This window comes from Rhopalosiphum maidis, chromosome 2 (genome assembly GCF_003676215.2).
Source record: "Rhopalosiphum maidis isolate BTI-1 chromosome 2, ASM367621v3, whole genome shotgun sequence".
Classification (NCBI taxonomy): domain Eukaryota; kingdom Metazoa; phylum Arthropoda; class Insecta; order Hemiptera; family Aphididae; genus Rhopalosiphum; species Rhopalosiphum maidis.
Window position 1 is genome coordinate 5,422,747 of NC_040878.1, and position 23,915 is coordinate 5,446,661.

The 23,915-nt window shown below is 32.1% G+C and overlaps 1 protein-coding gene across 1 annotated transcript in view; it reads left to right on the plus strand.

Moving 5' to 3' along the window:
- Positions 1 to 23,503, plus strand: part of LOC113553107 (A disintegrin and metalloproteinase with thrombospondin motifs 20-like) — an 88,435-nt gene extending 64,932 nt beyond the window's left edge. The window contains exons 5-27 of the mRNA XM_026956262.1: positions 3,134 to 3,311; positions 4,787 to 5,058; positions 5,129 to 5,349; positions 5,935 to 6,087; positions 6,156 to 6,305; positions 6,373 to 6,529; positions 6,598 to 6,785; positions 7,284 to 7,445; positions 7,536 to 7,624; positions 9,107 to 9,627; positions 11,014 to 11,140; positions 11,236 to 11,359; positions 11,518 to 11,725; positions 12,346 to 12,510; positions 12,573 to 12,737; positions 13,464 to 13,706; positions 13,876 to 14,067; positions 14,172 to 14,336; positions 14,515 to 14,709; positions 18,732 to 19,582; positions 20,792 to 20,928; positions 21,421 to 21,623; positions 22,142 to 23,503. Coding sequence (XP_026812063.1) covers positions 3,134 to 3,311; positions 4,787 to 5,058; positions 5,129 to 5,349; positions 5,935 to 6,087; positions 6,156 to 6,305; positions 6,373 to 6,529; positions 6,598 to 6,785; positions 7,284 to 7,445; positions 7,536 to 7,624; positions 9,107 to 9,627; positions 11,014 to 11,140; positions 11,236 to 11,359; positions 11,518 to 11,725; positions 12,346 to 12,510; positions 12,573 to 12,737; positions 13,464 to 13,706; positions 13,876 to 14,067; positions 14,172 to 14,336; positions 14,515 to 14,709; positions 18,732 to 19,582; positions 20,792 to 20,928; positions 21,421 to 21,623; positions 22,142 to 22,231 — 4,956 coding nt within the window. The 3' untranslated portion in view covers positions 22,232 to 23,503. The remainder of the gene's footprint in view (positions 1 to 3,133; positions 3,312 to 4,786; positions 5,059 to 5,128; positions 5,350 to 5,934; positions 6,088 to 6,155; positions 6,306 to 6,372; positions 6,530 to 6,597; positions 6,786 to 7,283; positions 7,446 to 7,535; positions 7,625 to 9,106; positions 9,628 to 11,013; positions 11,141 to 11,235; positions 11,360 to 11,517; positions 11,726 to 12,345; positions 12,511 to 12,572; positions 12,738 to 13,463; positions 13,707 to 13,875; positions 14,068 to 14,171; positions 14,337 to 14,514; positions 14,710 to 18,731; positions 19,583 to 20,791; positions 20,929 to 21,420; positions 21,624 to 22,141) is intronic.
- Positions 23,504 to 23,915: the final 412 nt, after the last annotated feature.

The window sequence follows — 23,915 nt, forward strand, 5'->3', positions numbered from 1 at the left end:
AAAATCTTCACTAACTATTGGATTGTGATGATGTATTATAATGTGTAATAATGTAACTAAGTATGTACTTATAGGTTAACTTCTGATGTGAACGCGACAATTCGAATATACTTACCTAAATATTAGTTATTCAATTTCGAATTTATTTTATTGTACGATTAAGCTTAATTCGGTTTTTTGCCACTAGCCATATAATAAAAGGAACTTAACTGAGTTAAGTTCTGCAGTCTAAACTCTCAATTAATATTTTACTTAATTGTATAGGTTACAACTTATCATTAAGAATTCAGAATTTTTTGAATTATTCAATAAATATGAACTTTAAATTAATTTTTACAATCCAATATATCTAAAAATGTATAAAAGTATATATTTATTTTTAGAACATGTCGATATGAATTTTCTATGAGGAAGACACGCAAAAATATTATTTAGGCGAATTTACTACTTTTCAATATACCTATGCTGATTTATAAATGAATACCTAAGGTCTCGATATTTTTTTTCGATATTGTTAACAAACTACCATCGATATTCAATCATAACTCAGGTCTCCAATTGAAGTTCAAACACGTGTTGAATATTGAATCTATTGACCCTTTAACCATGCAGGTTACCTTCAGGTTCATAATATAATGTGGTTGTGTGACCCTCTATACAATATAATATATTCGTGATGATTTGATAGTTAATCTCACAATTATGTTTTAATCGTGAATGGTTTTTGAATTTTCGTTTTGGTAATTTAGATTTTTAGACGCTACCATACAAGGCAATAATCACACATCTCAACTATGTACGAATGTATTATTGATGGTTAGTAGGTATTCCGTGTCCATATAATATTTGTGATATCGAGAACCTTGGGAAGTAATTGTAGGCCGTACACTTGGTTTTATTTCTTAAAGATAAAATTAGGTTTTTTCGCATAAAAACTATCACGGCCACTTGTGTTTACATTACGTCGACATGTAATAAGACACGACATTATATTATTATTATTACTTCTGTTCTTGTTTGCCAATAACTATTAGCTGTAATACAGTACATACAGTTCCGTGTTATTATATATTTTATTTGTGTGTCTTAAGTATCTGCAGATTGGTGTTGTTGGTTTTAAAATAATAATAATAATGTACATAAATTACGTGTTTTTTTTAGAAACCCATATTTTTTGGCTAGTTAAAACGAGTTTGAAAATTCAATTTCACCCTATTATATGTGTTTAAAATTAAAATTGTAAATTGTAGTCTAAAGAAAAATAAATTTTTAACTTTTCTCATAATTTAAAACTGTGACATTTTCGGTACAAAATGGTATAACATAAATTTTTCCCTTTTGAATAAAGTTTTTATTAGAATTAATTTGTGCATTCTATGACTACTGTTTTGATTTATTAAAAAAAAAATAATAATTAATAGTACACACAAAAAAAATCACAAAAATGCGAGTAAAATGATGAAATGGTTTATATACTCAAAATTTAAACAAATCAAGATGGTAGAAGTACACGTTCCCGTGTTTTTAAATATATTTGGAAATTATAATAAATAGTATATGTGCTCACTGCTCATGATATTATAATCGTTTTTGTCGCATGCTGATAATTGCGAGAGTTAAAATTAACGTTTTTTAATGATTAAAATGGATATATAAACAAATTTTAAACATTGTACAAAAATATAAAACAAATTTTCATTATTTCAAAATCAACAAATTAACGATGAAAATATTATTTAATTATTTAAGTTCATAATTGTAAAATTGTTTACAATTTTTATACGATTTTGTATAAAAATTTGGTTGCGATCTGACAGATAAAGGATTAAATAAATTAGAATTAAACAATGTACACAAATCTGAGCCCATGATGTTTTAGTTTGGTATACTACAGAGTAGCAGATGAAATTTTATAATTTTAGACTGCAATTATGTGTTAATGGATATTATATATCATAGAGTAAGGACAAATAGGCTATAAAATTAAAGATCAATAGTAAAATTATTATCTGTTTACCTTGTATGCGGTCCCTGTTTTTCTATAATTAACCAAGTTTATATTTTGTATGCTGCGAAAATTTGCTAAACGCTGTATTCATAAATTCAAACAATTTAATATTCGAAATGGAAAGTGCTCTTAATATCAATAATACAGAGAAATAAAAAAATATATATTATGTATTCTATAAAAAGAATTTGTTTATTGTTGTGCGATGGTAACATATTATTATAGTTATAATATTAATAAAATGTTCGTGTATGTTTGTACTCGCACTTCACAGTGCGAAAAATAAAACGTTGCATGTGAATGATTCACTAGGAAATATGATTCATTTTATTATTGTTATTATTTTTTTGAATTTAATAAGAACTTCGTGTGCGATGTGAGGAAACAAACAATATAAATCAAAATATAGGTGTACGCGGCTTATCACCCGTTGAGGGTTTAGAACAAAGGAAATCATATTCAAAAGCCTTCCAGCAAGGATAGAGAATTTATTAATTCAATGATTCACATTTTATCACTATTGTTTTCGTGACCAATCCATCGCACTGTGCGCACAATATTATTTTGTGTCATTCTATCTTTACACTACCTATTCAATGTTTTAATTATACCATAAAAATCAATGGTCTTTTAATTTATTGTGGGCATTGCAAAAAGATTAAATAACATCACTACAGTTGTATGACAGATAATTCCAAAACTTCAGTTTCTCGTGCGCGATGATGACTTAACACGTTTTGGTTCAATTGATTTTAATCAGATATTGAATTGTTTATATTTTATTGTAATTAATGCTGAAAAGAATTAAGTATTGAATGTAAGAATGTTAAAACGGCCATCAATTTAAATTTTCATACTTATTTATAGATAACTATATTTTGTTACATAATTTACTTACTAATTATATGATATTCAAATAATATATAAATATATTGTAATGATATATTGTGATAACAAGACAATATTAAATTATCAATGTTGTTGAATTATTTTAAATAACAATAATTACTTAATATCAATTAAAAACAATTTTTGTTTATCGTTATTCGATTTATTGATTATAATTTTTGATCTATATTGAACAAAAATACTGATTATTTTGTATGTTTTTTTTCTGTTTCACAGACAGGATACATTCGCACAACTAGCGGTAATTACTTTATAGAGCCTGCAGAGACAACAGAAAACCACGTAACTCCGGCATTACACAGCATTTACCGATCCGGTCAGTTGGCCGAGGGTGACAAGTCGCCCGGACAAACGCAACGATCGCATCAACCGGAGAAAAATTGCGGAGTACAAGGTAGTGTGCAATAATAACGTTCGACTCCGTTGTGAAAACATTATAATATTATTATATCTTAAAACATTACACGATTTTAATGGGCCGTATATAATATTATATAAGGTACACGTGATTTTGCTTTTGCGTATAGGGTGGGTCTCATGCCTCGATTATCCCGTTTGTTATAATACGAACAATCGTACACGCGCTTATGAGGTAGGTACCTGTGTCTACACAGTTAAGTACTATACTTATACAGGCGCATTAGTATACAAACAGACCATTGTAAACATCCAGTTAACGGGCACGACCGCAGTGGTGCAAGTGCCTATATAGTATCGTAAATCCCATCGGCACCGGAGCTTCTCGATCGTATAGGTACTTCCCACAATAATACGCTGCAACATTATTGTATGCATATTCGTCGTCGCCGTCACGACGTAATATGTACCTGGAGTATGCGTACGCGTGTATAGTATCCTAACCCAACGCGTTATGGGAGAAGAAGTAGCAATAACAAATCATGATAATTGAACCCGCTGTTTAGAGACGTTAGATAGCTGTTAGTCCAACGTCCGATAACGACAATAATACGCCTGCGTGGATGGTTTAAAACGCGTGTCTTGTATTTGAAGTCCATTAGTGGTACAAGATAACATTAAAAACAATATACGTACGTGCATATATGTAGAATCGCAATTCCCAGATAGTCCCGATCGTGTTGTTTCCACAAAGTAAAAACAATAATAGTAATAAAAATGATAATAATAATAATAGTAATAATAGTAGTAATAGTTAACCTACCCATTTCTATATAATTATGATAAATGGACATTTGAGACCAAGAATCGAGTGATGTTTGATATTTCGTCATACTAATATAATATAATGAACTCGGAATAAATATAATCCCACTCGTTCGTCAGTGGCTTCATTCCGCGTCTTAGGTAACATTAATTCAATGTCAAGGTCCATAATATAACACTTAACGGAGAGAGAGGTATATAGCCTCCCGCGGAGACAGGAGTACCTACGTTTTAAAACCGTCACTGCTAGGAATTATGAACAAAATTGATTTTCTCTCAACCTACGTAATAATGAACACATTTTTATAGTTTGATAGATTATAATATTTATTCAAATAACTGTACAATTCGTATGGTTCAACCGTAATGAATTTTAAACTCAATTAAATCAAAGACTATTGGTATTTTTTGTTTTCACATGATTTACGCTTAAATATTTTTTTTAATTGGCATTCATTAATTATTAAGCACACGGTATATATTGTAAGCAACTATTGTATTAAGTGTGGTGTAATATTGACAATTGATTTTAGTTAATTTTAATATGTTATAAATAGTAAAAATATTAATGACAAAGAAAGTTATGTTATAGACTTTTATCTATATTCACATATTTATCGTAATACGGTGCAGAAATAAAAAAATGTTAATATTTGTACTATGTAAATAATTTTATTTATTTTTCAGACAATGAAGGCACTAGTGATTTGGATACAATAACTGACGAATATAGTGCCACCGCTGAAGTTAAACCATTTATTGTTGACAGCAGTACGAATAGTTTAACAGAAAACGATATATTTTTGAGTTCTACTAGTCTACCAAACACACAAAAACTTAGGAAGAAGCGATCGTTGACTTCAGAATACGTCGTAGAATTGATGGTCGTCGCGGACAAGAAAATGGCTGACTACCACGGAAAGGAGCTTCACAATTACGTACTTACCCTTATGTCGATCGTAAGTCTTCGAAACCACCGTGTACACGTATGATTAACACACCAAGTATAACACGTTTAAAACCACATAGGTTTCAAAAATATATAAGGACAAGAGCATAGGGAATCCGATGCATATAGCCGTGGTTAAGTTGGTCGTCTTGAGAGACGTGCATTTTGTCGAAAACCGTAACCGATTGGGCGGCATTGCAGCTGCAGACATGTTGCACAAATTTTGTGAATGGCAAATTCACCACAACGATGAGAGTGATGCCAGCGCGAATCACCACGATTCCGCACTACTATTAACCAGGTATACTATTATATTATTATTATTTATTAACAATAATCGAGCTGTCTAGACGGTGACGCTTGTCGTATAGTCGGCGACTAGAATTACTGTCGTATTATATAAACAAATTACTCTTGTCAAAGTATTATTTTCAAAACGATCATTCACCTATGCACATATTAAAATATTAATAATGATAATAAAGCGAGACTATGTCGCGGGGTCATAGGGCGGTGACTCGTTTGTTCTTCGTCATACTGGAGATAGTATCGAAACCGGTTGTAATTCACACGCGGTTTTTTTTCCATTTCATTAACTTGTACTATGCTGTAACAGTTCATGAATGAACACCAAATGCAATTTATCAATCAGTTTACAATACGCGTCGTACGGAATTGACGTGATTGTGACAATTTGATATTCCAGAATTGTTTCAATACAGGTACTGTCTTACAGTATTTAACCGTATTCTATGCGTACTTATGTGTTTCTACATACTAGTCACGCTTTATATAAATAATTCGACATAGTTTACTGGAAATTGCTGTACCTAATAGTCCATTATGCAGTACGTGTCTATTATTAACTTTATTTTGCGTTTTATAGAGAACACGTCTGTCGAAATCATAATCCGAAAAAATGTGATAACACCCTGGGATTGGCACAGTTAGGCACTATGTGTAATGTTAATAGTTGTGCAATCGTACAGGACAATGGACTCAGCGCTGCGTTTACAATTGCCCACGAATTGGGACACGTGTACGTCTATAGATTTATTGGTGACGATCTTAGTCGTATTTATTAAGATTGATAAAAATGTATTTTAGATTGAGTATGCCACACGACGACGATAATAAATGTAAAGATTTTGGACAGAAAGACGGAATGCATAATGTCATGTCAAGAATGTTGGATCACAATTCGCATCCGTGGACCTGGTCGACTTGCAGTAGACATTTTTTGACCGAGTATTTGGAGTAAGTGTTTACGATAAAAGTAATGAACGATGAAATGTGGTATAATTTAATAATAACTCTTTTAAAGGGCTGGAAACGGCAAATGCCTTCAAGATGATCCCAGCAAAGATTATCTTGAAATCGAAAACCAGACTCACGAAACACATTTTGCCGGTGAAAATTATTCGGGAGACAAACAATGCGAGTTTATTTACGGGCCTGAATCAAAATTATGTTCTTATATGGTGAGTTATTAATTATTTATGTTTTTTTTAAGTTTATTTTACTTAATCTAATTTAATTATGCATCTAGCCGGTGTGTCAGAGATTATGGTGTACAACTAGTTCCGGTGAGAAAGATGGCTGCCGCACACAACATATGCCTTGGGCCGATGGAACACAATGCTGGAACAGTAAAAACTGGTGTCAGCAAGGAAAATGTGTGCCTAAAGATCGAAATGCGTTAAAACCAGTCGATGGTGGTTGGGGGCCTTGGCAACCGTGAGTGCATATCGACTTGATAAAAATCGATGGACTATATAATATGAGTTGTGCAGATTATAGCTGTACTTAACATTTTATTTTATGATTTTAATATCGGCTAAGAGACAACATGAATGTCATATAATTTAATAAGGCTTATTATTATAATTTTTTTTGCAATATTTATTTTCTAATCGTATAAAATATGAATAACATATGGTATTTAGTTAATACGATTTTAAGTATAAAATTACGTTAAGAAGAAATTTTTTCTACTTTTTTGTTTTATTATTTATTCATGGCATAGGAACAAAAATAAAAGTAGGTATTGCCTTGAGAAATCGTACTGTCAATTGAAATAATATGAAAAAATATTCCTTGAATTCTAATAATTTAGAACGTGATCATAATCTAAGAGTTTACGATGTTTCAATCGTCATCGAATGCAATAATATAGATATAATATTATATGATAATAATTGACGAATAACCGAGACCCTATATAAATCTGTATAGTTATGGTGAATGTACGAGAACATGCGGTGGAGGTGTGAAGAAGAGTTACAGAGACTGTACCGACCCGCCGCCGTCAAATGGCGGAAAATATTGTACCGGAAAACGTGTCCGAGTGCGGAGTTGTGCGACGAACGACTGTCCGCCGGGCACTCCGGATTTCCGGTGAGTTTTTTCGTAGATATTATACCTACCTAACGAAATGTAATACATGTGACATCAACGGCGACTTAATCGGACCATTTGAATTTTTAGCGGTGAACAGTGCGCAATGTTTAATAACCATACATTCAACATAGCAGACCTCGAGCCAAATGTTCAGTGGCTCCCAAAGTACGGAGGATGTGAGTACATGATTTTAAAAATAATAGCTACAGGAAGTAATGGCACACCTATTGCTGTCATGAAATTGTCATTAAAAAATTAAGGAAAAACTCATATTTTAACGTATTTTAAGACGTGTAGATAGGTACACAATATTTTAAAATCACTGTAATGTACTGCTCAGTACTCACGTTTCAATTCGATAAGAGTGGGTAACCTAAGTCCGAAATCGTAGGACGTAATTTGATCATAATTTATTTACATTGACCAATTGCGTCAGATTTTTGTTATTTTTATTTCGCTTTTAATACGAATTACTGCAAAGTACTCTAACGAGTTAATGTGTTTAAGTTTAGTTGATTTTAATTTATTATCGCGTAATGCACTTATAGTAAAAATAACAAGTCTAAATAAAAACAGTGAAACGGAACAATAAACAAGACATAGTCGACAAATAAGTAAAAAAATTAAATTGCACATATATTATGATAATATATTTTATAAACATTAGAAAATCATTTTATTTATAATTGTGTGTTTGGTAAGTCAGTTTTGGCTTATAATTTATTAATGTTTCCTTGGAAACTGTAAACGCACAATATTTTAGATTCTGAGCTGAACGATGATTCATTAGTTTTATAATGGTGTGCCTTTTTTTTTCATTTACTTATTTATTTTTGCCATATCATTGGTAAAAATTGGCCCGTGTTTCTAAAAATAATCAGAAAAAAGAGCAAAAAATTAGGGAAAAACCTATAGTTGTTGACCAAATTGATTTTGTTATTTTGTTATGATTCGAAAATGAATATCTTACGATTTCTTTTTTGCAATAGAATTTTCTATACACGATACAGATCAGATATCAAAATATTTTATTTGTTGTAGTCATATTTATTAGATATAGAATATTTTCGATTTTTTTTTTGTTTTATATATGAATTTTCTTTTATCTATAATTAAAAATAAAGAATGAAAATTCTTCAATCAGTTGTAATACTGGAAATTAAAATAAGTTTATCATGAAGTCACATTTTAATGAGTTCAAGATGAATTATTGACAAACTTTAGACATTCGTCGTCATGAATTAATTATTGCTCCGCAATATAACTCATATCTAACACTTCATATTCAATGAGTTGAAACCTAATATACAGCATAGTGACTTCCTCGAGGTTTTCAAAATCGTTGCTATGAACTCAGAACACTGTCGTCGAGTGCATATTTACATCCTATCTCGTGCACTCGACAACTATACTATACAGCAGAGCGGTATCCTCGAGATTTTTGATTTTTTTTTTAATACCGTCAATTTCGTTTTGGTCATTCTCAAAATACGTCGTTTCGATGCCCATAAAATATTAAAGGTACTCACCCACTTGTATACCCACCTCATTGCCGCCGCTCAGTGTACACCGATTATTAATGATTATACCTATTCGTCTATTATATGATATGATTAATAACTGTCGTTTTGCCGGTGTGCACATTTAATATTATACAGACGACGAAGAACGGTGCAGGCTGTTCTGCCGCGTGGCCGCGTCCACCGCGTACTATCAGCTAAAGGAGAAAGTGGTGGACGGTACGCCGTGCGCTCCGGACAAGTACGACATATGCGTAAACGGCATGTGCGAGAAGGCTGGCTGCGACCACGCGCTGGGCTCGGACAGCCAGCTGGACCTGTGCGGCGTGTGCGGCGGCAACAACTCCAGTTGCCAGCAGGTGGTCGGCACGCACAACAGCAGCTCGCCGAACGGCTACTCCAAAGTGTTGCGCATCCCGGCCGGGTCGTCCAACCTGGACATCCGGCAGCACGGCCACAACGGGTCCAGCAAGGACGACAATTACCTGGCCCTGGTGGACAGCGCCACCGGCGAGTACGTGCTCAACGGCAACTACGTGCTGAGCACGTTCAACAAGATCATCGTGTACGGCGGCACGGCCATCGAGTACAGCGGGTCGGACGCGCCCGTCGAGCGCATCAACTCGTCCAGGCCGCTCAACAAGGACGTCACCGTCGAGGTAAAACGTGTACCACCTACATTATGACATATACGCAATAATAATATTATCCTATCCGCTCTGCACTCCGCATCGTATTTTACACGATGGGTTGTGACGAAATAAATTAATTGCAAACTGCAGTTATTTTTTTTTTAGGGGAGGGGGGTGTTGGCACTCGGGCCACTGTATTGAACCGTCGCGATTTCTGTGATTTCATCGTATTGAAATTTTTGGTAGTTTTTTTTATTGTGAACGAATGCGGTTCTGAAGACTTGTAGTACGTACCTATATTGATTATTTACGATAGACTCTAATAATGGTAAGCGGTAACTGGTTTAACGTTAATATAATATATGCCTTGAGTAAGATTCGATTCTATACACTCAAATAATAATACTATGCCATATTATTCTATAATAGCACTGTGCTATGAATAATATTATCATTATTATCGTGCCGGAGAGTGAAATCACCTTTATTTATACGGGGGATCGCCCGATTACGGCTAGACGAGTGGCCTATTCTTTCCTTTATATAAAAAAAAAATATGTTTTCTCTAGAAACTTGTTGCCGCATTATGTTTTTAAAAAAAATGTATAATATTTGTATATGTTTTTGCGACGGTAAAATCGAATTTTACATCTGAGACATGATAATAAGAGTCTAATCTTTTTAATCAGACAATGCAGGTTTAAATTCTTTCAATATCAACTCTTTATCTTTATATTATCTATATTACTGTGAAAAAATCGTTGAATTCATTTTAACCTAACAAAATCCTTAAAATATACAACTTTTAAAGTAGAAAAATGCAATCAAATACGCGCCACCGGTAATAAACTCAATGAAAAGTGCAGTAATACTATTTGAAAAATACAGTTAAATATTATTTTAAATTTAATTCTATTTGAATTGACAATGGTGGATAAAACGTAAAAAGAATAATGAATTTTTAAAATGCAAGGATTTATTGGATATAATAATATATTTTTATTCGATAAACGTTTACATATTACAAAGCGTTGAATATTTTTATATCGTACCAAGAATAAATATTATGTTAGTATGTTCAAAAATGGATTATTCTTATGAATTATTTAAAAATTCAGTTATAAAAAAGTTATAAAATTTGTTATAAGAACTAGAAGTATTTACAATATGCATAATATGCATTAAAAAAAAAAACCGAAATGTTCACTATAGATTTTACAATATTGTAAATCCATGAATCACCGCGAAATCGTATAATTCTTGTCCAATTGGATTCATCTTATTAACATACTTTGCAAACGGACTAGCAAAATAATTAAGTCTCGCAGCTATATAGTTATATATTCCTGCACCAAAACCAGGAAATCGATGTTCATTTCGTGTCGTTAACGATTGTGTGTTTTTTTTCCTCAGTTGTTGTCGATTGGAAACTCGTACGCTCCGGATATTGTATACCAATACACTGTGATGCGAGACGAACGGGACGTCTACGTGTGGGCATTGACTGATGAATGGGGACAGTGCGATAAGATATGTTCCGGTATGGATGGCGATCACGTGCAATAATAATATTACCTATTGTTTACTTTGCCGACAAATGTTGTGTTTTGCAATAATCGGTTTTTCGTGATTCAGGTGAACAGACGAAGATTTACGTGTGCGTCAGAAAAGAAACCGGCGAAGAAGCCCGAGGTTATTGTAGCGAACACGATGTACCCCGCACGAAAAAGCAACCGTGCAATCTCCACTGTACCATCAAGTACTTAACTATATTTATTTATGTAAAACATAACAATACCAATGCATTTTTTTTTACCGATTATGTTATTAATTATTATAATATGTATAGTTGTAGAGCAATTGAATCGGCGGTGTACGATTTGTGGATTTTAATACTAAAATATTGTTTTTGTGCAGATGGAAGACTGTAAGTCTGTCTGAATGTTCCGCTCAGTGCGGCCCGGGCACAAGGACGCAGAGCGTTGTGTGCGTTCAGGAGTACGATAAACGAGCACCTTCTCAAATTGCAGACACTATGTGTTCTCATTTACCAAAACCTGCTAATACTATTCCCTGTGACGGAAAATGTTTGGAATCGAGATGGTCGTTTACAGAATGGACTCCCGTAAGATGAACTCGTTTCATGAGACAGGATTAATTTTTTTATACCACTAACAGGTGGTTTACATATAGCTCTTTGTTAATTTTCCATTCTAAACGATTTTTAGCTATTTATTTCAATTCCTTTTAAGTGCTATAACACCTACATATTTTTATTTTAAGCATGTCCATGCATATTCTATTCTCTTGTATTCTCTAAGTGGTCTTAATATATTTTTTTTAAATCGTGATGCCAGTATAATAATAATATTATTTTTAAATAATTTTTTTATACATTAGTATACGTCTAATCTCAAACGTTTATTAGCATTTTTTTTTAGTTTTATCTTCTGTTTCACTTTTTTTACGCCTTAATTCTATTTTACATAATAACAAAATATGAAAAAACGCCTATTTATTTTCAGGCTGGTAAAATACAATCATATGTTTTTATTTTGACTATTGCTGGTTTATTGTAGTATTAATACACCTACCAATTAAAATGCATTATTGTTTCCTTGAACGTTCATTTTAATTTATGTTTTGTATTATTTTCCTCAATAACTTCAACAATAATATTATCATAATGATTTTAGATTAAAATAATTATTTATATAATTACATATTATTATTTTTTATGTCTAGTGTTCAAAGACCTGCGGGTCAGGCGTTCAACACAGGGAAGCACACTGCGTGAATGACAATGGTGAATCGAGAGACGAAACGTCGTGTAATGACAGTGAGAAAATAATTACAAGAGTGTGTGGGACAGATAAATGTCCCCAGTGGTCCGCCGGAGAATGGTCATCGGTAAGGGTTGATATAAAATAATTACATTTTTAAATTTATTCAACGTTTTTTTTTCACTTTAGTGCTCGGTGACTTGTGGTGAAGGACAAATTGAGCGTTCCGTATGGTGCCGTATGGACAACGGTAGAGTGTTAGCTTCAGAATATTGTGGTTCAAATATGCCAGCCACTAAAGAAACGTGTTCAATGAAACCATGTCCAGCTTGGACAACTGGTCTTTGGTCTCAGGTAAACAATATTTTTACAATTATTTTAAAATGCTATATTTTATCGTGTTTAATTTTAGATTCACAATAATAGCTGATAGTTTACTAAATATATAAGTTAATCTACTAATATTTTGTAAAATAATAAAACAATTTACTTTTGTATAAATAAAACGTATAATTAAATAATCAATATTAGTCGTATTTGTTTAAAATTATTGTTAAATAAAAATTAATTTCTTTAATTTTGAAATGATCGAAAAAATGAGTAAAATGTACTACACATTACAATACATTTTAATGTTAACTACACACTGTTTTAATTTTCAACACATATTTTGTTACTTTTGAGTATACGTTAAAATTAATCTTTTTAAAAAATGTACTGCCAAATAAAACGAACTGCTGAAAAATAAATAGTTTATAACAAATAAAACACATATAAAATCTTTTCAGTCCACAACACGTACAAAGTGCCACTTGGTATTCATATTTTCAATTAAACAGCATATGTTTTACATTTGTTTAACCAGACACCGAATTTTAAGTAATATATTATTTATACGAAAATGAATTATTAATATTTATCTTAATGTTTAATAAATATTTTATAAATGTCGGTAAAAGATGAGTATTTATGTATTTTAAACTTGTCATCAGATACGGTTTTTTCTATAAATTATTTGTATCAAATAAATTATATTTACTTAGTAATAAACATCATGACATATTATAATTTTTTTTTCAGTGTTCCGTTACATGTGGCGTTGGAATAGTGAGACGTATGGTGCGATGTAATGTACCAGATGAATCTGCATGTGCACTGATCGCGAAACCACTCGAAGAAGAAAAATGCATTTTACACCCATGCCCAGCAGGTGTAGACGATGAAATATATGAAAATGAAATTCTGAGTAATGGCGGTGCACATGACACAAAATTTATACAGAGCAACAAGTTCTATACATGGCGAACAGACCATTGGTCAAGTGTAAGTTACCATAAACTAACAGTGATCTGATCAATTTTTGTCATTATAAAATGATAATTATTTACCATTATACAATTTGATAATTTGATTACTTATTGACGAAATTAACACAACGATGTAAGAATAATAATATGTGGATTTCATCATGTTATGTTTATTTAACTCTCAGTGTTCAGCTTCATGCGGTAACGGTTATAGAAGGCGAACTATTGACTGCATAAATACGATCAGCGCCAAGCCAGTTTCGTGGAACCTTTGTAAAGCAAAGAACCAACCGAAACGCGTCGAATTGTGCATCGCTCCGATGTGTGTTACCTGGCGGGCCGACGAATGGAAAGAATGTTCGGCTGAATGCGGAAAAGTATATATAATAATAAATAAATGTTTTTTTTTATAATCTAAGAGCGTGAATAAATAAGATATCTGCGTGTCATATTATATTAAAATTCAAAACGTAATTTTTAGGGTTTTGAGGAGCGCGAGGTGACTTGTGTTTCCTCGGTCAGTGGTAAACTCGTGGACGAAACCCATTGCGTAGTGCATAAAGAAAAACCGGAAGCCCGAAGGTTGTGCGAGAGCCATAAAAGCTGTAAGCCGGTGTCGACATGGAGAACTGGACCGTGGGGAGAAGTAAGCATACTTGTCGATTATCTACGATTGAATATATAAAAACATTTAAGTCCAATAATCACACACTACAAAATATACTTATGCCTACTATATATATTCTATACGTACCTGCTGTATATTTTCTTTCCTGAACGTTAGTATGGACAAGTCCAATACTTACACAATGCTAATATTTCAGTGCTCGGAAGTATGCGGAGGAGGCATAAAAGAAAGGAAAGTGGTATGTCAACCATTTGACGGAACAAGAGAACTATTTGACGAAGAAATGTGCGTGGATTCTAAACCGTCATCTTCAATTCCGTGTAACGAACATCCGTGTAAAGGTCAACCGTCATACGTCACAATAGCCTGGAACTTCGGGGAGTGGTCAAAGGTAAAAATCATTTGAATTATTTACGTTTAACTAATCATACATGATGATGATTAAACATTTTCAACTGTATACTATATTAAAACGATATTCTAAAATATAAGTATATTATTTTTTTTTTTTGTAAAGATACAAAAGTCGGCTTTTTTTATTTATTTCTAAATAAATATTGAACTAGATTTGATGCATTAAATAAACTAAAATAATTAAGCTCAAGTATAGGTGCATCGTACATAAGGGTTTTTTTTAGAGGAAATGGGTAGATTATATTTTTCAATAATCTGCTAACTGTCTAGGCTAACTGTTAAGTAATATTTTTCATAAAACCAAAAATTTAGACATAGTAAAAAATTTTCTTTTTCTTGTTTAGTGTTTTTTATATTATATTTGGACGTGTTCTTTTTTATTTTTAAAAACGCATAAAAATCTCACTATACATCTGTGAACGTTTTGATAATACTATGGATCTATCCTATTATAATTCTCAAGGTTACTTAGTAGATCAGAAATTTACAGTGAAGATTATGTTTTATCGATTTTCAATTTCAATAAACTGATTACACCTAATTACCCAATTTTATAATTTTCATATTTATTTCACGTAAGTACATAATTTTCAAAATATTTAATCAATTTTAATATTTTTTTTTCAAATTTTGTTTCAAGGCATTACGCTTATAACCTACGCGTACGCGTATGATGAATTACATTTTTTATAATTATATTCTAATAAATTCAAAATAATTTTGAAAATATGGTTATGTATATTCCTAGACAATTAAAAATAATACATACAAAATATCAGTACGACAGAATATGGCACGTTTATAATAAGCGATAAAAAATTATAGTTGACATAATATTATCTTTACCTGGTATTTTTCTATACTCTATTAATAATTAATAAATCGTTCTACGTGCTCAAATGTAGTTTGCCTAATTGCACACTATATATACTTCGATATATACTATATGACATATGTACTTATTTACGATTGTTTTTGGTCAATATTTTATAATTCTTTCAATTACTTTAATATGAACCTGCAAGTTTAATGCCTTAATTGTAATATCAGAATAGACAGGCAAACAAAATAATGAAAACATAGTATATTTAAAGGTATATATAACTGATCGTGTTTAGTTTAGGATGTGAAAAATAATAGTTTATTTTTAGTCATTCTTAGAAACAAAATCAATTATTTAACATTATTCAAAATAAAATAATAAACCTAAACATGCATATAAATAGTATAGCTATTTAGCTCATTAAAATAACAAGTTTTTTAAATGTAAAATCCAATTATATTTAAACGAAATAACGCTAAATTAAAGAAATTATCTTAACATTTATCCAGAAATTGCTTATACACAATATATATGTATATAAATGTATATTTGAGGTAGTGCATTATGTAGGTACTTGCAACGTAATAAATATTGTTCTAAACTAAAAACGGAAACGTCATAAAATACATTTATATACAATAATACTTAAAATATGCAAAATTATTCAAAGTGAAATGAAAACATTTAAAATAGCATAATAGCATGGTAATGAATTTGTTACTTGTTTGTTATATGTGTCTCCGATGAAATTGATCGAGAAGTACGTAATAAAATCATGCATATACCCAGTTACTTAATCCCACTACAGAAGGGAAAGGATTGATAAAAATAGTCAACTTATTACAAATCAAGTCACAAACCGAAAATAATTTTAAATACAGTTGAGCATATTCTGTGTAATGAATTAAAAAAGTTAACTGAAAATTAATTTTCATATATTTAACATTGTGTTACGATTCTGTCATCGAACAATGATTTCTAGATAATTAATTTTTCCAAGTTTCTAACGCTTCAGTTGACTACTAATAAAAAAGAAATTAAAGACATTAAAATAAATATAATTTCGAGTAGTATAGCATGTTATAGGTATCTTCGAAACTAGTAATTAAATATATACAAAAAGTACAGTATTGACAAGTATTATAGAGTGGATCAGGAAATCGGTAGGTTGTGATACAATATCTATAATATGTATCACATATTGAAATATTATACTCGTAGATTTCAAACAGTTGACATTTTATTACGAATTTTTCGATTGGTTTACTAGTCAATACGAAAAAGGAAATGAATTATAACAATAATAACGAATTTATAGTCAATCAAAATTCTTACAAGGTCGTGTACCCACTGAATGATTTAAAGTTTTAAGCCCACTACATAGGAACCCCGTCATAGAATTAATCAAAAATAAATTCATAAAATATATTTCAATAAGAGCAGTGGGTATTCTTAGCTCTTGCCTAAAATATAACAAACCACAATCACAACACTTGACAAATTAGTCAACTACATATTATAAGGACACTGCGAGACAAAACGTTTCGAAATTTTCGATTCAAATTCAACTTGAACTAAAGCTTTAAACGCTTATTACATATTATATAAATTTTAAAATTATATCAATATTTAAAATTTTATATTATAGTCGTTTATATCACAAGCCGTTAAGTCTCGTGGTCTCATTTATAATTAGGCAGGGTTATGAAAAGAACTTGATACTAAATTATCAAAATATATTGCGGTAAAGTATTAATATAATATAATATTCTAGTTCTGTCTTGAATTTTTCTAAGACAAATATTACTGTTTTCATGTAATTTTTGTAGTTATGATGGTGATAAAATGAATGAATTAGATAAAATGATATAAAATTTATTAGAAAATAAATAGATCATACATTTCATAAAAAGTTGAACAATTTAAAAAATATAAAAAATATAAATCTTTTGGAAGGAGTCAGCATAACAGTATTCAAATTAATTAAAAACATATATATATATATTAACAATAATTGCAATAGGTTACCAAATATCGATAAGTACCAGTGGATTTGATAAAGTCACATTTCTTGTCAAACCATTTAAGAATTATCTGTCATCATAGTTGTATTAATTATTAAATTTTAATGGAAATTTTGTTAATATTGTAATTTATATAAATGCCAAGAGCTTAAAAATGTAACTATGCTCTATCCAAATTAAATTAATTGTGCCAGAACATTACGACAAAAAAAAAAAAAAATAGGTGCGGGCCAAGTTGTTATATTCGGTAGAAACGTGGGACCCAACTAACTATATAATATTAAAATCGTTGGCGACACGTTGTCGCATTACGTCATGTCATATCATCATTATTCGGATAAGGTCGAATTGCACTTATTTCTGTCGAATTGCACTCTGGTTCAAAAAAGGTAATGTTCGAATTGCATTCGCTCCGATCATTACAATATAAAACCTATCATAATAATAATTTATATATTTAATAGATAAAATCTATTTATTTATTAAAATAATATTAATAAAATCTACAATTTAAAATAATAATATAAAGGAAAATCACTTAGTGAGCGTATTAAATTCTCGGTTTAATTATTATTATTTATTTTTGATACGACGCAATAAATTACAATCCCATATACAATTTAAAAACAATTTAGTAACTTATATAATTTTATACTTTCCTTAAACATTTATACTATGTTATAGTAGGTAATTAGTTCAATACCAGCAAACAATAATTGCACTGCAGGTTATAACTATAACGAACGGATACAACGGGTATATATTAATATCGTGGTGTTTACTCTTGTGTTTAAACGATTTCTACTTTAGCAAAATATCTAACTTTTACAATTGAAACATAAAACGCAGTTAGTTATACGACTGTCTAATAACAGTTATATTATAAAAATATATGTATTCACGTCGATTTCGAAATCAGTGACGCTCCGTAATAAACGATCGGTTCGTGAGTGCAATTCATTCGATCGTCACCGGTTTTCAACTCGAGTGCAATGCGAACACTTCGGTTTAGCTAAAACGATAGCGGGAGAGTGTATTTAGACGGTTTTCCGTTATCTGTGTATGCTATTTCTTTTCTTTTCTTTAATAAAATACCTATAGTACCTAATTAACGTCTGTGTACCTGATTGTTTGTTGGCGCCGCTCGTACAGTGTAACGTCACGTGCGGCAAGGGACACCAACATCGGCAGGTGCAGTGCCAGAACAACGACGGTTCCATACTGGCGGCCGCGCAGTGCGACGGCCTGGAAAAACCGGCGGCCGTGCAACCGTGCCGGACGTTCGTGCCGTGCGCCAAACCGACGACTGCGGCCGCGGTCAGCACGACGACGGCGGCCGTCGCGACGACGACGACAACGGCGGCCACCGCGGCGACGGCGTACAGATGGAAAACGTCGCAGTGGTCGGCCTGTTCGGTGACGTGTGGCCCGGGCACGCAGAACAGGCGGGTGAGCTGCCGGCGCCACCACCACGGCGCCGATCCACAGGGCAGGGACACGGCGGCCGACGACCGGCGGTGCGAGGCGGCCGTGGGCCGACCGCCGGCCGCGCAGAGGCCATGCCCGCAACAGCGGCCGTGCGTCTCGGCGACGTCGGTGGCAGCCACGACTGCCGTCGACGATTACGGCTGGCTGCCGGACGAGTGGCGCGAGTGTTCGCACACGTGCGGCAAGAAGGGCCGGCAGACGAGGCGGGTGTTCTGCTTCCACAGGGCGGCCGCCAAGAAGGTGCGCCGCAAGCACTGCGACTGGGCCGCCCGTCCGCCCCGGAAGCGCAAGTGCAACCAGCGCCGGTGCGCCGGTCACGCGTCTTGCGCCGACGTCCTGCAGAAACATTCGCTGCATGCCAACGTGGCCGCCGTCCTCGAGGACAAGGAGTACGTGATCAACGTGCTCGGGCGCAACGTGTCCGTCTACTGTCACGGCATGCGATCCGGCAATCCCGTCGAGTATCTGACCTTGTCCAAGGACACCGAAAACTATTCCGAGATCTACGAACAGAGGTAAACAATTTCGACTGTCGAAACGCGAGTCGCGCATGTTTTATACTGATCGGTATGATACAGGTATAGCTATATAATGTCTGTTCGGACAGCTGTGATATTGCAAGTACTATCTGTTGCTGATAAGATAATACCCGATCATGATAATAATATTATAATGACATTGCATGTACCCGTTACCGTTTCTCCGTTTTCTATCGGTCTCAGAATACTGAGTAGATTTTCGATTGATTTATGTGAACCTAAGTGCAGTGAGTACTTTTATAATATTTCCAGTGTTTTAAATACCGTATAAAAGTCTAGTGGTAACGATTAATTTATTAAAATTGATCGAATCGTGATTATTGACTAGATGAAAGTGTAAACTTTTACCGTAATGGCTATTTGGGTAATAATTGTTGATTTAGTAGTAATATATGAAATACTACACTGCATATAAAACGTACCATTCATGAATTGACACTACTCTTACTACACCAGTCGATAACTGAAATTCTAAACCGCGAGGTCTTAAGAAATAATAACGTCTTAATAATCTAACGCAACTTAATTTTATGCTGTTTTAAATAATACTGTTTGTAAATACATTTTTATCTTAAATATTTTCATCTTTAAAAACACATATATAACACGTTTTACTTCAATTTCGTTTTTCGTGAAAATATTAAAAAAAAAAAAAAATGATCTACAGCAATTATCGCGGAAATCATAAACCGGAAAAATAGACTTCAACACTATTTAAATGTATTTTCAAAGCTATGGCCTATAAGCAATTCAATATTAGGTAGGTTTTTCTGAGTAACGCGCACTGACTATGTTATCTATGCTTATTTCACAGAAGTCACAATAGTAACTGTTAAAATAGAACCAACAGTCAACACTATAGTTAACTCATCCGCTTTACAATCAAACTGCCCGTCCCCGATTTGTGTTTACACGGTTTCCGTTTGCGTTTATATTTATGTAAACACGTGTTCAACCGTATTATCTATATAGCATATTCAATTTCAACAAATGTATTATATTGACGCCACCGCACAGAAGATTTAGAGTAAACTCGCGCTTCGGCTTTACATACGCATATAATAATAATAATAATAATAATAATAATAATATACCTATTAGGTTGTGGTAACCTAAAAACACAAGCGTTTATCGGTCCAATTTATTTGAACGTGAGTTTTGATTTCCGATTGTATATGTTTACAGACTTAAAGAACCGAGCACGTGTCCGTTCAACGGCGAACGCCGTCCAAACTGTCCGTGTGACAACGTGCCTGTGCCGTCGTCCGGACTGACAGTGTTCACGAAGATCCGTTTAAACATCACTTCGTTAAGAGTCGATTGTAAGTGGTCTACGTACACATACACACTATTGTAATATTATCATAGTAAATGATAAATGATAATCATATACATGATAGTTTAACATCCAATCTGCATAAATTAGATATTTGGCGCGGAACAACGTTTGCTTCAAACTTTCAACATTGCTCCATTTCCACGTTTTAAATCGTTATATAATAATTAGCGATCAAAATCCATTTAGAAACAAAAAAATATTATTTTTCCGGAGTAATACTGTTTTGTTTCACCGGGAAAATATTTAGTAATTTTTTAGTTACATCCCTTCTGTGTACATTATTATTAATTTAGATTACGTACATGATTTTTTTGACTGTATACTTGACATTTTAATAATAATATTATGACAGACGCGCATTGTTCCTCGTCCCTTTATGTACCTATTATTATAAGTATAGGTACAACTATACAACGTTATATTATCATTTATCTACATCGGCGGTGTTTATTAAATTTTCGTTGAAAATTTACAGCAAAGGATTATACATTCTCCAAACAAATCAAAGGCAAACCCGTACCATTCGGCGAGGCCGGTGATTGTTATAGTAACTCGAAGAGGGGTTGTCCGCAGGGCAGGTTTAGCATCGACTTGTCAGGCACCGGCATGAGAATATCGCATGATACCACTTGGGTGGGCAAAGGGTCGAATACGTCATTTTGGGTGAACAAGATAGAGGTAAGGGATACTATATTATTATATAATTATTATTATATTTTGTCCTTATCGTCGTGTAAATCTTTTTCTTTTTTTTAAATTACAAAATTCTTCCTAGCAATCGTCATAAATACAGTGCAAATGACATTGCTCTCGGTATTTCTAAAATTTTCCCCCGACTAAACATCACTTGTAATCCCACTTCGGATCTATTATTATAATAACAATGTTTATAGTATACGACCGAAGACCACGCACATATAACAAGTTGACGTGTTCTGTCGTCATTATGTTTTAACCAAAAAAAAAAAAAATAATAATAAACTACACCGAGACAATTGACATTTTCAGTGTTTTCAACCGTGGTGAGACACCATAGTGTGTTAATAATAATTATTACGCTCGCTATTTATATTGTTTATTGTTCGTTTTTTTAAATTATGTTTTCCTAGGTTTTTTTTTTTTGTTTCAATCTTTTTGCCGCCCGGTCACGTCCTAAACGGTTTAAAAATAACATTAATTCTTACAAATATTTACAGGATAACACGAAAATAGCCGGCAGATGCGGTGGTTACTGCGGTACGTGCGTGCCGACTCAAGGGTTAATATTGGACGTGGTAACACCATAACAACACAATAATACTATATATTATTGTTTATGAAATTAAATTAAATTAATTTAATATTATATTATGCGGCCAAAAGCGATCACGGTTGTACGTGGCGATCATCGAACACAGTATTATTATTATTATCACTATTATATTATATTATTACGCATACCTATTATAATAATGTAATATTAATAATATGTCTGACGGAGAATACTCTGATTACACGTACGGCGTTCACGATATTATTATTATTTATTATTATTATCGTCATGATTATTACTATTATAGTTTTATGACATCGATTACCAAAACGGTCTGGAAAAGTGGAGACACATTTCGGACCGAATAAGTAGGGCCATAAAACTAGGATATATTATTTTTTATTTACACAGTTCGTTTTTATTTTTTCATCATTACTAGCAAAGACTACGGCGTGCCATTTATATCCATTAATATTATTTTATTATTATTATTATTATTTTAATTTTTACCACCTATTAACTATACTAATAGTGGATAATCGCGTTTTTATAATTCACAATCCCGATATTTTTTTTTTTTTAAGTTAAACAATAATTATTGAAGAAGTTTTTTAATCGGTCTGTTATTTACGCAATTATACAAAATCAATTACTGCTTCAAACGATCGGAATGCTTTTTCCGTTATAACACTACTTTTTTTCAAGTCAATCAAATTTGATTGCACATGATTTTTAAAAACTATATAGACCGTGTACATATTTATCCACTCAATACCGTTTTTTAAAACAATATAGGTAATATAGTATAAGAATTCAAAATATAATTGTAGATTAAGATAAATTTGTCCCTAATAACTATAATTATTAAGTGTATTAACTAAGTACCTAACTATAGTTTTGACGAGTTTCAATTGCATATAATTAAGTCATTTAAAGTCGGTCTATGTGTGTTCAATTTAATTTAATTTTTGTACATTTTCCATGTTATTAAAATATAGTATGTGTGCATGTGCCTATACCACAATAAAAAAGGCATATTATTTGTAATAATTATAAATGGTCAGTATTAAGAACGATATTTTAATCTGATACGAACAAAGACTTCCTTTTTATTTTATTTATTATTTTTTTTTTTTATTTTTACTATTTTATTTTTTTTTTTTTTTTGTTGATCTCTAGTCATAACATTTTCGTGGTGTTTAAACCACATTAACATAATATTATATGCATAGGTATATACATAGATATAATTATTTAAATATATAGCTAAATTTTATACGTTTCCTTATACATAATTGATTTTATAATATAATGTATTTATCGTGCAAAATGTTGTTTTACCTTTCATGTGTCCTTTTACCCCTTTTACAGGTTGAACAATAAATAGCTAGGTAGTGTTGAAACTTGAAACAAAACCAAACTACATCAGTATGAAATATTTATTATTTATATAAAATACAATAATTCTGTAATTACAATATGAATACAATATATGTAATCAAAAATTAACTACTTGTATAATATTATTATGAACTGGTTTGATTGTACGTATATTTGGTTTACCTTACAAGATTTAACATAGAATACCTCCTAAGTTATTGGTTATTGCTTGCTGCTAACTTAGATTTTAATACAAACATTATTAATGATTCATGTAAAATATGAACATAATTTAATTTTATTTACTCATAAATATTATTTAGCTTATAGGTAACCAA